This window comes from Euprymna scolopes, chromosome 23 (genome assembly GCF_053919585.1).
Source record: "Euprymna scolopes isolate OS-2025 chromosome 23, ASM5391958v1, whole genome shotgun sequence".
NCBI lineage: Eukaryota > Metazoa > Mollusca > Cephalopoda > Sepiida > Sepiolidae > Euprymna > Euprymna scolopes.
Window position 1 is genome coordinate 114944735 of NC_136504.1, and position 17986 is coordinate 114962720.

Sequence of the window (17986 nt, forward strand, 5' to 3'; positions counted from 1 at the left end):
CCCTTTTCTACGGATTCGTTGATTTCATTTTTTTTCACCCTCATCGAAACAGAGTCAATTTGATTTTATTTATAAAAAAAAAAGAGAAAAAAAATACTTGATCAAATTCCGTGTTTTTTTTTTTTTTTTTTTTTTTTTTTTTTTTTTTAGAATTTTTCATCTTCGTCCCGTGACTGGTATCATACAGACATTTCTGTATTTTCTTTAACTTTAAATGCCGCCATAAGTGCCAATCTGAATATGCACCGCACACACCCCGCGTTGCTCAGGAGTTTAAATAAGGATCACTACTGTATACTTTTCTATGCCCACGACGCCATTTTACTTTCTTTGTTTTTATTGCACCCTCTTTCACTTTCGCCCCGCAAGAAGCTGAAATATCGGAAAACTTTCTGAATTAATGTCTTATATATATTGGTTTAAATTTTATTCAAATCGGATATATGCATTTGAAGTTTTAGGAAGCTTTTCACAACGTGACACTTAAAGGTAAGGGCAAGCAGATATTTGGCACATAATGAGGCACACCAACATTGGAGACCACTTCCATTGTCTTCCCCAATAAATTTTATACATATGCTATAAATTTAATCAAAATAAGATATATCTGAAGTTTTAAAGGAGGTTCGGACCTCATAGCTACCTTTAGCTTAGGAGAGAGATAAAGGACCACTTCTATTGTCTTCTCCAAAAACATTTATATGTATAACTTATAAGATTACTATAGAAGTAAACAGTTCGTGCACTACGAATAGTAAATTAATTTTATTTTTTATAAAAATTCTACTCGCTAATTTTCCGTCATTTTTTGTGCACACTAATATTTTTCGTTGATAAGTAAAATACAGGATGTTCCAAGAGTCTTGGACACCTTTCAATTCCTCATATCTGCTAAACTATGAATGCTAGTAAGATGAAAGTGGCGCCATTTTAAAGCTAAATGCATTCAGTTTTTTGCAATTTTGTTATTGATTTTTTCATTTCTTATCAGATCCAATAATGGCGTTCACTCAACCAAAAAAGGTGTTTTGTGTGCTTGAATTTGCAAAAACTGAATCATGGACACTTGTTCAACGTGCATTTTGCAAAAAAAAAAAAAAAATGTCTCACACCCTGTGATTTTATTTTGTAGAGATTTGTGAAAGGACTGGTCTGTGTGCTTTCCATTCCAAGAGACGTGGATGAGCTGAAGGCCCGAATAAAATAAATTGTAGCAACCATTGACAACGCGATGCTGTGACGTGTTTGGCAAGAATTGGACTATCGGCTTGATGTGTATCGTGTGACCAATGGTGCTCACATTGAACATTTTTGAACATTCCATGGAAAAGTTAAGATTACAAACTTTCTGAATATACCACACGCGTTTTTTTATAGTCTTAATAGTTCTCGAGATATTAAATGTCAACATGTGCCCAAGACTTTTGGAACACTCTGTATATCCATAACTTTTTGTGTTATTTTCTTTCGTGCTGTCATAGTTCTAATGTACCTCAATATTAAATAAGTACCAAATATCGTCCATGAATCAAAAAAAAGAAAAATAAATAAATAAAAATTAAAAAAAATAAAGCTCAAATTACCATCGTCGCTGAGATATCAACTGGCGTTGTGGTTCCTTCCATAATGAATTGTCCAACTACTTGCGGAGAATTAGTGTTTGGATTTCTCACATGAATTCCGAAGGTCGGGACGATCTTACATTCGCTGTTTCCGAGGACCGCGACTGTGTTTTGTTGGACGTTTCCTAACTTAAAACTGATTGTAATGGAAATCTGGTCATGGAAATCATTGTTCGTTACAACCGGAACAATCAGGTAACTGTTTGGTTTGAATTCGGCTGCGTTGTTTACGATGTACACATCTTTAAAGTTAATATACCAGTTGTGGGCTTGTTCGACTAAGTTTTGTGTCATCGGTAAGTTAACCAGTTTACATACTTGCTCTGTTATAAAAAAAAAAAAGAAAAGAAATTGAAATAAAATAAGGCGTACGTGGAAGCCGTACTCCCGCCTCTGTATTTTTTTTATTTTTTATTCTTTTTTGTTAATCGTGCATAAAATGAGACCCCAAGTTTCAAAGATGGCAGCAGGTCTGTAAATTGAGGTATGGAAGCAGAAAATTGCTACAATAATCCCGGTATCCTTCAAAACTGCTTACTTATATAAGACTCATTTTGGACAAAATGTTAAGATTTTTTTTTTTTTTGTTAATATATTTTTTCTAACATATTTACGTTTTCTTTTTTAAATGTACTATATTTAAACATACTTTATTTACATATACTTTATTTAAACATACTTTATTTGCATATAAAACCAGAAAATGTTTTTTTTTAATCATTTTTTCACCATTTTTATTAGACTAAATATACGACGTTCGAGGCCGCCATATTGCTTCTAAAATTTGGCCTTTCTAAGGTTTGACAGATTGGCCTTCTTAAGACTACGTTTGGCCTTTTTTATGAACCATGTTTTTGGCCGCCATATTTTTTAGTCATGAAAGAGCGTAAAAAAGGCCACATTTGTTCTTTAAAAGGTCGATCAGTCAAACCTTAGAAAGGACAAATTTTAAAAGCAATATGGCGGCCTCGAATGTTGCATATTTAGTCTAATAAAAATGCTGAAAAAATAATGCTCTGAATAAATAATATCTAAAATTTGAAAAAAAAATTATTCTTTCCCTGAGGGAAGGATCAACTGGACTGGATTTCTTCAGAGAGAGTGGGTCAATTATTCAGTGTTATTATGCGCTAATTTGAAAATGAACTGCCAACTAGTGCAACAGCGCGCGTATCAGCGCATGTGAAAATATCAACAGTAGCCATTTGCGCACTGTGAAAATTGGCAGGTGTACACAGGCTTCTGTGACAAGAATAAGAAAAAAAGGACAGCACATGGTCAGAAAGAAACAAAGTGCGCGCTGAACGAGATTGGCGTGTGGCCCCGTGGTGGCGGCGAGAAACTTTTAAGCTGGTGTTGAGACGTCGGGGTTTTGTTAATTTTATGGCAGACGAAATGAACTGTAAAAGAAAGCGCAAGAGGCAAGCAGTATTTGGAAAGTAACGGTGGTGGATGCCTTTTGCTAAAGCAGAGGAGGTGGTTGAGTTGGATTTTTTGGTTTGTTCCTTTGTGACCGCACTCATGTTACACTAATTGTTAAGGAGAGGTGCGAGCGAACTAATGTCCAGGCAAACAGGAAGAACAATAGATTCCAGGAAAGGTGACCTAAGCTACATTTAGCCAAACGAAAATAAACGATGGAATCCCCGGACTTGTAGCGACCTGGATCCATGACGTCAATCGGTCATGGGTCAGACCGAAACCCAGCAAAAGTGCAGTAACAAGCTGGCGAGGAAATAGGTTAAGATGTCGAAGAGATATCAATAAAAAGAGAAAAGGAACAAAGCAACGTCAGAGATGCGGGATACAAATTGACACAGTTTGCGACCACCTCTACCACGACCCCCCCACACCTCACCAACGTCATTGTGTTGAAGTGTGTATATTAAATATATAGTAAAATAAACTAAGTCTTTTTATAAACAAAGTGTCTCGTATTCATTGATAAATGAAATGACTGTCCATTTAATCGCTAGATGATCACCAGCAAGACACATATGTAACATAATTTCATGACGAATCTGTTATATAAAAGAAAGTTATCTGTGTGTATGTGTGCATAGAGAGGAATGGGCTTGGCGAAATAGAAAGGGGGAGGGAGGAGGAAACGGAAGGCGAGAAAGAGAGAAAGATAAAGAGAAGAATAGAGTGATAGAAGTTTTAACAGAAATATGGTATACTTTTGTCCCAGGCAACACCACATAGCCGTGCTAGTAAATAATTAAAAGGAAAAAAAAACAAAAAAACGATCGACTTACTGTTATTAACGTTCAATGCGTTGCTACACGTGCAGGTGGTCATATTGAACCCGGTACCGACGGCACATCGCTGTTCAATCCAGCCTTTACCTGCGGCCTGAAAGAATTTGCTCGGATCAGAGGGATGGAGCTTGAAATTCGGGAAGCATTCTAAAGAAAGGAAAAAGAAGAACGTCATTTGGATCAACTGCTACTTGACATTTATAAAAAAAAAAAGGAAATCCGTTTTAGTTTTAATTTATTCATACCAATAATATTGTAGAGTCTGCGTTAACGCTTGACATAATAAAGGAAATATGTTTTACTTTCAATGTATTCGTGCCAGTAACAATATTACATTTATTATGAGTTTGTATCTGGTTATGTAGTTTTACAAAGTAAAAACTACTCAAAGTCTCATATATATATATATATATATATATATATATATATATATATATATATATATATATATATATATATATATATATATAGTTTCTACTTTATAAAACTACAAAAAATTCTATATGGAAAAATATAAAGGTAACTGCAGCTTCTCTTCCAATTTTCGGATTTTTATCATGTCGTATCACATTTCAATTCCTTTTGACGGATTGATTGTTGCTATTTCTTCTCGTGAGTTAAGGGCATAATAGATTCACTGATTGATATATATATATATATATATATATATATATATATATATATATATATATATATATATATATACTTTCGTCACGTCGATGATACCGTTTGCTTATTTGACAACGAGACGAAAGCGGATGCTTTTTTTGTGTCCCTTAGTAACGTCCATCCATAATTTTACGGTAGACAAGGAAAGAAATTTTACGCTTCTTTTTTTTTACACGGTAGTCACCACTTATCAAGGCCCGGAAGCCACTCAGGGATAAGGGTTATTGCAAGTACATTACGTTAGTGTGGAGATTTGATGAAGTGTTTACTTAAGGGGGCGGTTCATTAGGAATTTGTTAACGTTGGACTTGAAGACATCCAAATTGTAGTCAGGTGGGAAGCAGGCAGACGGAACAGAGTTCCACAGGCGTGCAGTTCTAAGAAAGAAGCTTTGTTCATGGAATCCACGTTTTGATTTAGGCACAGATATAGAGTGGTGGAAATTTTTCACAGTGGATTCAGCTAGACGGGTGTTTTTCGTGAAAGATTGGCGAGGGGGAACCAGAGATTGGAGTTCAGACGAGCACCTGCCATGGAAATAACGATAAAACAAGGATAGGCTCGCAACATCTCTTCTGTGGGAGAGAGGTTGCAGGGTAGAGAAAAGGGCATCCCCCACTAAGCCACGAAGTCTATTTTGTACTCTTTCAAGGCAGGATAGGCTGTTTTTAGCAGCTCCTGCCCAGATATGGCAGCAGTATTCCATTCTGTTTTTAGATGTTCTTGTTTCCAAGACATCTTCATGTTTTCTTACTTCCGTTTATCGTAAACCAACATTTACCGGTTTTTATACGTGTTGGCACTCATTTTGTCATACAAACGAAAAATTTAATTTAATTAAGACTTTAGCACATAGCTCCTTGATGATTTTTTCCGAAGCTAATCTGGATGACGATCTTAAATTCATTACTAAGACCCTTTGCAACAATGGCTAACCCTTAGACATTGTTGAAACTACTGTCATTAAGAACGTTTCGAATTTTTACAACCCTAAAGAAATTCTAGTTAATCGATGCCCTGTGTACCTACGTCTACCTTGGCTATGGTAATATCAGTGACCGATTTGCTAAGCAAATCTTTTTGTCTGTACAACGGTGTTATTTTGCATCGGTCCTACGCATTGTTTTTTTTTTCAGCTAGACTTATGTTGTCGTCCATTTGCAAAGATGTCCCCACCACCATAATAATTCTATTATTTATTTATTCAAATGTAGTTTCAGCGCGCACTATGTTGGGCGGACATCGCAAAGTTTGGATTTTCGTTTAAAACAACACGTACCATCAAAGATTCGTTATGCAAATTTTTCACCTTCGGGTGTTCTGAGTAATACGTATGGTTCTTCGATTTGCGAGCACCTTACAAATAACCATGCGTATGCCACGAATTTCAGTTCTGACATGTTTACGATCTTGATTAAGTCGCACTCACACTTTCATTTAAAAATTCTAGAAACTATTTTTATGAAGTCTTTGAGACCTTCTCGTTGCAAGCAAAAAGAAAATCTTTTAGGATTAATTTGACTTTTTATGTAATTCCCCCCCCCCCGGTTATTTTTCGGGTTTTTTTCTCTCCCCCGCCATATTCATGACTATTTTTTTTGTAATCGTATTTTCCTCGATTTAGCTCTGTTGAGCGAGGAACGAAACCTGGTTAGCTAACCTTTAGTTTCATTTTTTATTTTAATCATAATGTTAATTGGTCTGTATTTAGCCATAATTAAATTTTGTACCCCCAATATATATATATATATATATATATATATATATATATATATATATATATTAAACATTTGAATAATACTGGGCGCAGTCCTATTATTATTAATTGTTGCGGTATTTTTCATAACCACCATCATACAACACTGTGTTACTATCGCTACCCGGGAGGTTTACTTGGTTGAGGAACGTCTTGTGAACGCAACCAGCTTCCCGGGGATTAAACGATATCCAACGATATCTAAACGATAGTCACATGTTGGAAACATCAGCGAAAACGGGTCGATCCGTCGTCGGATATAACTGTCTGGCATGGGTCGCATCTTGTGTGGTTATTGCAGGCATCTTTCTGTCGTCGGCATTAATGGTATGCTGAAATCGAACACGTATGAAAACAGCGAACGGATGCATTTTTAAATTTTGTAGCCCCCAATATATATATATATATATATATATATATATATATATATATATATATATATATATATATATATATATATATATTAAACATTTGAATAATACTGGGCGCAGTGCTATTATTATTAATTGTTGCAGCATTTTTTTTAAATATTTTTTAACATATATTATTAAAGAAGAAAAGGCGTGGTAAAGAACAGAAACTAAAATATACTTCTAGAATATTTTTCTCCTTAATTCAATGTTTAAAAAACAAAAATTAGACAAAAGGGGGATAAATAAAGGGGAGGTAGAAAATAAAATCTATTGAGATGTCTTTCGACCGACACTTTTCAAAATAAACATCGGCAATGAGGGGCAACATCGTTTTAAAAAACGTGGTCAAAAACCATGAATTACTAGCGAGGGTAGATAAAGATAAAAAAAAAACAATTGTATGGGTGGGGAGAAAAGAAAATCTCATTTAATAATTTCGAAACCATGGCTGTATTTATTCTGCTTACACAGAGACGGCTGATGAAAATTAACAAACCCCGGTTCAAGAATTTTTAAGCGGGTTTCGAGCGTGCTTTGTGTATGATCGAGAAAGTTTTATCCGTGTAGCCTCCAGTTCAGATCTGGCACTGTAATAAATGATCACCGATGGCTGACTTATGGGCTTGTATGCGCCTAGATGTTGTCTCTCTCTCTCTCTCTCTCTCTCTCTATATATATATATATATATATATATATATATATATATATATATATATATATATATATATATATATATATATATGAAAATTTGGAGTTAAATTCCGTATATTAAGACAATTACGAGAAATTTATTTTTCAACGAGGAATAGGAAATTTTAAAGTTTTTCATTAATCCATAAAATTTTAACAAATGGCTCATCTCGACATAATTTTAGCAAAATAACATTTATAAGTAGTCATAAATTTTGAGCAAATCTAGTGTGATGTGGTATAGTGTATATGTGCTGTGGTGTAGTATGTGATATATTATGGTATGGTGTGATGTGTGTGGTCTGGTCTGGTGTGTGTATGTTGTGGTGGTGGGTGTACGAAAACTATCGCTTAAAATGTGCCCAAAGTTGCCCAAAAGAAGTATAATACAAACAGTATATCATTTGAAACTCTTCATGTTCAACATGCGATTTCACAGTCTTATAAACGAAGAATGAACGATTTATTAAATTTATTATTATTGAATGCTGCGTTTGTAATTCGTGAAAAGATAAACTTACGAAGAGGTTTCTTTGGTGGGGGACACTTTGGATCCGGGATGCATTTCGATTGCGTTTCGTCGAATCTCTGCTGATTTGGGCAGAACATCTTGTTGGAATTGCGTTGTCCATTCTTGCATTCGAAGAATCCGTTGCAAGTGAAAGCGTCTTTGATGGCCTTGCTAGTCTTGCAATCTGTGGAAGACAAAATCAAAATGCTATGAAGAACAATTTATTTATCTGAGAACATGTTTATCCATAAACGTAAACACAGTAAAGTATGAATATTCACCACATTTTTCGAAAGAAAACTAAAATTTTCAAATAAGTCTGTCATTGGAAGCCATGCTAATGAGATATGGCCAACAATGTAGAATAATCTAAGCTGAATTTTTCCTCTGTCCGTCTGCGTCACTCATTTTAGTAAGTAATCAGCTAAGGACACATTAGTCTCTCTATTCTTCGTAGCCTAGTGAGGGATGCCCTTTTCCTTTCTCTGCAATCTCTTTTCCACAGAAGAGACGTTACGAGCCTGTCTCTGCTTTATCCTTATTTTCATGACAAGTACTCGTCTGAGATCCAATTCATATTCCCCCTGGCCTGTCTTTCACGAAAACACTCGTCTATCTGAAACCACTATTAATAATCCCCCCCACTCTTTACCTGTACCGAAACCTAAACATAGATTCCATGAACAAAGTTTCTTTCTTAGAACTGCACGCCTGTGGAACTGTTTCGTTTTCCTGCTTTCCAACTGACTACAATATGGTCGTCTTCAAGTCAAGCGTGAATAAGTTTTTGATGAGCCATCCCCTTAAGTAATCCAATTTACCAAATTTCCATTACTAACGATTACTATGACATTTTCCCATTGACTACTGTGCACTCATTAACCCTCATCACCGAGTGGCCTCAGGATCTTGATAAGTGGAGACCCCTTTGTAAAAAAAAATATTATATGGCAATTTTCTACAAATAAAACCATTTATGAAAACTCAGCACACGTCTCCTTATGTCTTCTTTCTTCATGAAAAGGAGCTTATTTCTATAACAGCCAATAAATGAAAAGAAGCTTATTTCTATCACAAGCAGTAGACAAAACTGCGATGACAACGGGAAAAAGAAGATCCCGCTTAAACACGATACACATATGTATGAAGAACTTTTTATTATTCAGAATGTTAAAACAAAGAAAAGCAAGATTTATTTATGTAGTTTCCGTAAAGTTCCTTGTGAAATGTAACTGTGTACAAAACGACAGAGAAAAAGGATTCAATGGTTATCTCCCTTTATTTACAATTTATTAATACATTTAAACAAAATTGAAAAATAATAAGTACTCGTGGATTTTAGCTATTGGGGGCAGTTTTTGTGTTTTCATTTTTGAAGAACTCTACTCGAACTAGAGGAGGACAATCGAAGAAGATCATAATGATAAAAAAACTTCTCACAGTTTCAAATAATGGCTGTTCAAAACTATTTATAATTTTAAATGATTATTTTTTATTTGTTATGAAAGTTTAATTTTGTAAAAACCAATTCGTTTAACAAAAAGCGCTGGATAAAGTGGGGAAGGGTAGGTATGGCATGAAGGTCTTCTTAAGAAAATTATATCATATGGTATCACTGGAAGAATACATGACATAATTAAATCCTTCTTAGAAAAGAGAAAAATCCAGGTTGTCCTCGACGGTCGTACATCTAAACAATACGATATAAATGCAGGAGTGCCTCAGGGGTCTATCCTGGGACCTCTGTTATTCCTAACATTCATAAATGACCTCCCTGACAAAATTTCCCGTGAGATGGGTATATATGCTGACGACACCACACTCTATAACAGACACGACAGGAAAACAAATGAACACATATCTAAAGAAATGGCAGAAGCACTAGAGGTCTGTAGTGGAATGGGGACATAAATGGATGGTCACATTCAATACTGCCAAGACAAAACTCGTTTCCTTCAATAATTACAAGGAGCCTTCTCTACCACCAATAGCAATGATCAATGACTCTTTATCTGAAAGTACACCCTTTAAACTTCTCGGCCTAACGCTCTCAGGAAACATGAGTTGGCACAATTACATCGAGAGTATCGCCAGGACCGCTGCGAAGAAGGTAGGTTCTCTCTACTGCGCTAGAAAGATACTAACGCCCGAAAGTATCCTATACCTCTATAAGGCCACCATTTGCCTCTGCATGGAGTATTGTTGTCATATTTGGGCTGGTGCAGCTACCACTAGTCTCTCACTCCCAGACAAGGTTCAAAAGAGAGTTGCCAATCTGATAGGTCCTGAACTGTCATCTAAACTTCAGCCTCTGTCCCATCGACGAAACGTTGCATCCCTCTGCCTTTTCTACAAGTATTTTAACGGTGAATGCTCTGACGAACTGCAAGCACTTGTGCCCCCTCGACGTAAATACCCCAGACAAACCTGACAAGCAGCTAAATCCCACCCCTTCACAGTAGAGATCCCTAGATGTAAGAGAGCCTTCTACTCCAGTAGTTTCTTTCCCAGGACAGCTAAACTTTGGAATTCCCTGCCGGGTCGCTGCTTCCCCAACTGTCCTGACATGCAGAAGTTCAAGTGCAACGTGACCCGACATCTTGCTGCCCAACTCCCTACACAGTATCCCTGATGCCCATGTCCCTGGTAGTAGCCCCCTACAACAAAGTGGCAATTTGCCTTGTTTGGGGTGAAAATATATATATATATATATATATATATATATATATATATATATATATATATAAAAACATACTCTCCAATGACATATGTTCAAACCTATTTATAAATTTTAATTATTCTTTATTTGTTACGAAAGTTTAATTTTGTAATAAAAATGTTCGTTTAAATAAACGTCACACACTTTCCAATAATATATGTTCAAAACTATTCATAAATTTTAATTATTTTTCTTACGAAAGTTTTATTTTGTAAAAAGTTCGTTTTTTTTTATGTCTACATTTTCCATGTGATGACAATTTTTCTTGGTTTTAGAATTTCTTTGGAGAAACTGTTCATTAAAAACTTCATTTGAAAACAAAATTCATTTTTATGCGATACTTTAACATTTTCAGAGAAATTCTGTTAAAAAAAATATAAGACCTTAAATTGTGTCTCCCTGTTCAGGGTGTAGATCTTCAAAAATGAAAACAGGAAAATTTGTCCACAATAACTAAAATGCAACAGTGTCGAATAATCTTTAAGCCTCGTTTAACTATCATCGCGTCAGGATAGTTTTAATGAATGAGAAATATTATTGACTAAAATGAAGTTCACAGAAGGGGAAATTAAATGCGCCAGGAAATTGATAGTAAAAAAAAATAAATTCAATGTAAACGATTAGAGGAGCACAGTATTGGATAGTTTCTTAATGAAATGATGGTCAAAATTAATGAAAGTGATGGTCAAAATTAATGAAAGTGATGTTCAAAATTTATGAAAGTGATGGTCAAAATTTATGAAAGTGATGGTCAAAATTAATGAAATGATGGTTAAAATTAATGAAAGTGATGGTCAAAATTAATGAAAGTGATGGTCAAAATTTATGAAATGATGGTCAAAATTTATGAAAGTGATGGTCAAAATTTATGAAATGATGGTCAAAATTTATGAAATGATGGTCAAAATTTATGAAAGTGATGGTCAAAATTAATGAAATGATGGTCAAAATTAATGAAATGATGGTCAAAATTAATGAAATGATGGTCAAAATTTATGAAATTGATGGTCAAAATTTATGAAATTGATGGTCAAAATTTATGAAAGTGATGGTCAAAATTAATGAAAGTGATGGTCAAAATTAATGAAATGATGGTCAAAATTAATGAAATGATGGTCAAAATTTATGAAAGTGATGGTCAAAATTAATGAAACGATGGTCAAAATTAATGAAATGATGGTCAAAATTTATGAAATGATTGTCAAAATTAATGAAAGTGATGGTAAAATTTAATGAAATGATGGTAAAAATTAATGAAATGATGGTCAAAATTTATGAAATTGATGGTCAAAATTTATGAAAGTGATGGTCAAAATTTATGAAAGTGATGGTCAAAATTAATGAAATGATAGTCAAAATTTATGAAATTGATGGTCAAAATTTATGAAAGTGATGGCCAAAATTAATGAAAGTGATGGTCAAAATTAATGAAATGATGGTCAAAATTTATGAAAGTGATGGTCAAAATTAATGAAATGATGGTCAGAATTAATGAAATGATGGTCATAATTTATGAAAGTGATGGTCAAAATTTATGAAAGTGATGGTCAAAATTTATGAAAGTGATGGTCAAAATTAATGAAATGATGGTCAAAATTTATGAAAGTGATGGTCAAAATTTATTAAAGTGATGGTCAAAATAAATGAAATGATGGTCAAAATTAATGAAAGTGATGGTCAAAATTAATGAAATGATGGTCAAAATTAATGAAATGATGGTCAAAATTTATGAAAGTGATGGTCAAAATTAATGAAACGATGGTCAAAATTAATGAAATGATGGTCAAAATTTATGAAATGATTGTCAAAATTAATGAAAGTGATGGTAAAATTTAATGAAATGATGGTCAAAATTAATGAAATGATGGTCAAAATTTATGAAATTGATGGTCAAAATTTATGAAAGTGATGGTCAAAATTAATGAAATGATGGTCAAAATTAATGAAATGATGGTCAAAATTTATGAAATTGATGGTCAAAATTTATGAAAGTGATGGTCAAAATTAATGAAAGTGATGGTCAAAATTAATGAAATGATGGTCAGAATTAATGAAATGATGGTCATAATTTATGAAAGTGATGGTCAAAATTTATGAAAGTGATGGTCAAAATTTATGAAAGTGATGGTCAAAATTATTGAAATGATGGTCAAAATTTATGAAAGTGATGGTCAAAATTTATGAAAGTGATGGTCAAAATTAATGGAAGTGATGGTCAAAATTAATGAAATGATGGTAAAAATTTATGAAAGTGATGGTCAAAATTTATGAAATGATGGTCAAAATTAATGAAATGATGGTCAAAATTAATGAAAGTGATGGTCAAAATTAATGAAATTATGGTCAAAATTTATGAAAGTGATGGTCAAAATTTATGAAAGTGATGGTCAAAATTAATGGAAATGATGGTCAAAATTTATGAAAATGATGGTCAAAATTTATGAAAGTGATGGTCAAAATTAATGAAAGTGATGGTCAAATTAATGAAAGTGATGGTCAAAATTAATGAAATGATGGTCAAAATTAATGAAATGGTCAAAATTTATGAAAGTGATGGTCAAAATTTATGAAATGATGGTCAAAATTAATGAAATGATGGTCAAAATTAATGAAAGTGATGGTCAAAATTAATGAAATTATGGTCAAAATTTATGAAATGATGGTCAAAATTAATGAAATTATGGTCAAAATTTATGAAAGTGATGGTCAAAATTAATGAAATTATGGTCAAAATTTATGAAAATGATGGTCAAAATTTATGAAAGTGATGGTCAAAATTAATGAAAGTGATGGTCAAATTAATGAAAGTGATGGTCAAAATTAATGAAATGATGGTCAAAATTAATGAAATGGTCAAAATTTATGAAAGTGATGGTCAAAATTTATGAAAGTGATGGTTAGAATTTATGAAAGTGATGGTCAAAATTAATGAAATGATGGTCAAAATTAATGAAAGTGATGGTCAAAATTTATGAAAGTGATGGTCAAAATTTATGAAAGTGATGGTCAAAATTTATGAAAGTGATGGTAAAAATTAATGAAATGATGGTCAAAATTAATGAAATGATGGTCAAAATTAATGAAAGTGATGGTCAAACTGTATGAAAGTGATGGTCAAAATTTATGAAAGTGATGGTCAAAATTAATGAAATGATGCTCAAAATTAATGAAAGTGATGGTCAAAATTAATGAAATGATGGTCAAAATTTATGAAAGTGATGGTCAAAATTTATGAAATGATGGTCAAAATTAATGAAATGATGGTCAAAATTAATGAAAGTGATGGTCAAAATTAATGAAATTATGGTCAAAATTTATGAAAGTGATGGTCAAAATTTATGAAATGATGGTCAAAATTATTGAAAGTGATGGTCAAAATTAATGAAATTATGGTCAAAATTAATGAAATGATGGTCAAAATTAATGAAATTATGGTCAAAATTAATGAAATGATGGTCAAAATTAATGAAAGTGATGGTCAAAATTAATGAAGTGATGGTCAAAATTATTGAAAGTGATGGTCAAAATTAATGAAATGATGGTCAAAATTAATGAAAGTGATGGTCAAAATTTATGAAATGATGGTCAAAATTATTGAAAGTGATGGTCAAAATTAATGAAAGTGATGGTCAAAATTAATGAAATGATGGTCAAAATTAATGAAAGTGATGGTCAAAATTAATGAAATTATGGTCAAAATTAATGAAAGTGATGGTCAAAATTAATGAAATTATGGTCAAAATTTATGAAAGTGATGGTCAAAATTAATGAAAGTGATGGTCAAAATTAATGAAATGATGGTCAAAATTTATGAAAGTGATGGTCAAAATTAATGAAATGATGGTCAAAATTAATGAAATGGTCAAAATTTATGAAAGTGATGGTCAAAATTTATGAATGTGATGGTTAGAATTTATGAAAGTGATGGTCAAAATTAATGAAATGATGGTCAAAATTTATGAAAGTGATGGTCAAAATCTATGAAAGTGATGGTCAAAATTTATGAAATGATGGTCAAAATTATTGAAATGATGGTCAAAATTTATGAAAGTGATGGTCAAAATTTATGAAAGTGATGGTCAAAATTAATGAAAGTGATGGTCAAAATTAATGAAATGATGGTCAAAATTTATGAAAGTGATGGTCAAAATTTATGAAAGTGATGGTCAAAATTTATGAAAGTGATGGTTAAAATTAATGAAATGATGGTCAAAATTTATGAAAGTGATGGTCAAAATTAATGAAATGATGGTCAAAATTTATGAAAGTGATGGTCAAAATTTATGAAAGTGATGGTCAAAATTTATGAAATGATGGTCAAAATTAATGAAAGTGATGGTCAAAATTAATGACATGATGGTCAAAATTAATGAAAGTGATGGTCAAAATTAATGAAAGTGATGGTCAAAATTAATGAAAGTGATGGTCAAAATTTATGAAAGTGATGGTCAAAATAAATGAAAGTGATGGTCAAAATTTATGAAAGTGATGGTCAAAATTTATGAAATGATGGTCAAAATTTATGAAAGTGATGGTCAAAATTAATGTAATGATGGTCAAAATTAATGAAATGATGGTCAAAATTTATGAAAGTGATGGTCAAAATTAATGAAATGATGGTCAAAATTAATGAAATGATGGTCAAAATTAATGAAAGTGATGGTCAAAATTTATGAAAGTGATGGTCAAAATTAATGAAAGTGATGGTCAAAATTAATGAAAGTGATGGTCAAAATTAATGAAATGATGGTCAAAATTAATGAAATGATGGTCAAAATTAATGAAATGATGGTCAAAATTAATGAAAGTGATGGTCAAAATTAATGAAAGTGATGGTCCAAATTCTGCAAAATGATTTAACGATTTGAAGAATTCCTTCTGCCTTCATATTGTTTGGAGGTGTGTGCTGAGCAAAAAAAAAGTGGTAGTAGGCAGGCAGGCAGGCAGGCGGCAGGCAGGCAGGCTCGAACCCGTGACGCCAAGGCGAAAAAGAAAGTGAAAAAAAACCTGACGACTTACCCCCACTCCATGACGCGACCGGAAGTTCAGAACTATCTATCTATCTTTCTACCATTCTCTTTCTCCCTCTCTTGGAAGGAGAAAAGAATTGTATCGTTTTAAAAAAATACCTGTGTTCACTATTTTGTACAAGTGTTCAATTTTCAGAGAAGCGGTCCCTATCATGAAGAATGCCTGCCATTAACAGCAGTTGAAATGCTGTCCATAACGACGCAATGAAGACTCAAAGACGATCAAACCTGCCATCCGCTTAGAGCCGATGACATTATCGCAACCCCTTGAGACCTATCGTTTTATCGTTTCTAACACCCGGTGAGCTAGTTGCCGTCACCAGGGCGTAACTACAGACCAAGAAATGCCCCCTCCTTCTTCTTCTTCTTCTTCTTCTTCTTCTTCTTCTTCTTCTTCTCCTCCTCCTCCTTCGCATAGCTCACCTTCATTAGTTGCTGATCTCTGCCTCCATTCTAAGTTGATTACATTTTTATTCTTTGCATTTTATTCATCCTTTCTGTTACATTAAGACTTAAATATTAAGCATTTACTAAGTTCATTCAATGTTTGTATTTATGTATAATCTTGCCCATTTTTAGTTACCATACATCGTGTAGATATATGTGTGTGTTTGTGTGTGTGTGTGTGAGTGTGTACCTGGCAGCCTTACTTCTCTCTCTCCCTCCTTCTTGCATGCATCTCGTACGTTAGCACTCACCTAGGCGGTGAGCACAACTCTTTTTTTTTATTAGCATTTATTATTTTATATCAATTTCTGTGCCACTACTGTTGTATTTATCTTTCTTTTGGGGATTGCCGAGTGGAATTAATTTCGTATCTCAAGGTATATATATATATACATATATATATATATGTATATATATAAATATATATATATATATATGTGTGTGTGTGTGTGTGTGTGTGTGTGTGTGTGTGTGTGTGTGTGTGTTTCAGTGACCACCCTGCTAGGGAAAATCACATCATCAGGCCAAGAATATCTCCGAAAATATCAGTCAAAAGCATTACCTTTTTATATTAAAACCAATCTATAGGATTATATCATTGCTAAGGGCAAAAGGGGTAACCAGATCAAATAAGTGATCACATTATACAAATTGATGTGGGATTCCTAATATAATTTTATAGTTATGCTTTTTTAGTTAGCATTAAAAATATTCGGCTCTACTTTTAGTAGTTATTTAAGGAATACGGATTTTAGAAGAATAAGTCATTATACCAGTGCAAAAACTATTACTAACCTTTTTTACATTTAAATTGATTATTAACGTTTTTAACATATAAGTTCAGATAAAATCATACATATATAAATATAAACGCAAATATATATATATATATACATGTATGTATGTATATATATACATATATATATACATGTATGTATGTATATATATATATATATACATACATATATATACATGTATGTATGTATATATATATATATACATATATATATACATGTATGTATGTATATATATATATACATATATATACATGTATGTATGTATGTATGTATATATATATATATATATATATATATATATATATATATATATATATATATTCAAGTCTAGTTAAATACGACATATTTTCTTTTTTCTGAGCTATCATTGTAAAGTTGCCATTAGCCGGGCAATCTTTTCGTTTCAGCAGGCAAGTTGTACGGAACAAACCCAGTGATTTAATCGCCATATTCTTTTCTATTCTGTACAAGTACTATTCAATAGTTACATTCATCGGTTGAGATTATTAATCCCATTATTTTTTCAATAAGACTAGTTGTGTTACACTCTTTAACCCTTATCCTTGAGTGGCCTATTTGCCTTGATAATGTGGTGATACCTATGAAAAAAAAACAGAAAAAGTCCAATGTGAACAAGTTCTAATTGAATCGTCCCCCTAAGTAATCCAAGTAACAAAATTCCCACTGTTTACTATTCTAAAATCACAATGACTAATGTATACCTATTAACCCTTATCCTTGAGTGGCCTCTGGGCCTTGATAAGTGGTGACACCCATGTAAAAAAAAAAAAAAAAAAATAGACAATATACGTTTAAAGCATAAACTTACATTTAAAACAGGTGATTAAACGTTTAAAATAAATAAAATTACTATGAGATGATTGATTAACGATTTAACTAAAATATCTATGAGATGGTTAATTTACGATTTAAAAAACAAAAAAACTGTACTACCAATAATATATATATATTAAATCCCCGAAACAGTGTTTCATGGTAAACAACTGATGATCCGTTAAAAATATATCATTATTAGTACTATAGTGAACTAGAAAGAGCAAGTTGATGCAG

General features: G+C 32.5%; 1 protein-coding gene across 1 annotated transcript in view; it reads right to left on the reverse strand.

Moving 5' to 3' along the window:
• Positions 1–17986, reverse strand: part of LOC145246140 (uncharacterized) — a 41540-nt gene that overhangs the window by 15978 nt on the left and 7576 nt on the right. Inside the window, exons 3-5 of the mRNA XM_080107989.1 lie at positions 7933–8106; positions 3881–4030; positions 1584–1945 (exon numbers count right to left, since the gene is read on the reverse strand). Of these exons, the coding sequence (XP_079964115.1) occupies positions 1584–1945; positions 3881–4030; positions 7933–8106 (686 nt within the window). The remainder of the gene's footprint in view (positions 1–1583; positions 1946–3880; positions 4031–7932; positions 8107–17986) is intronic.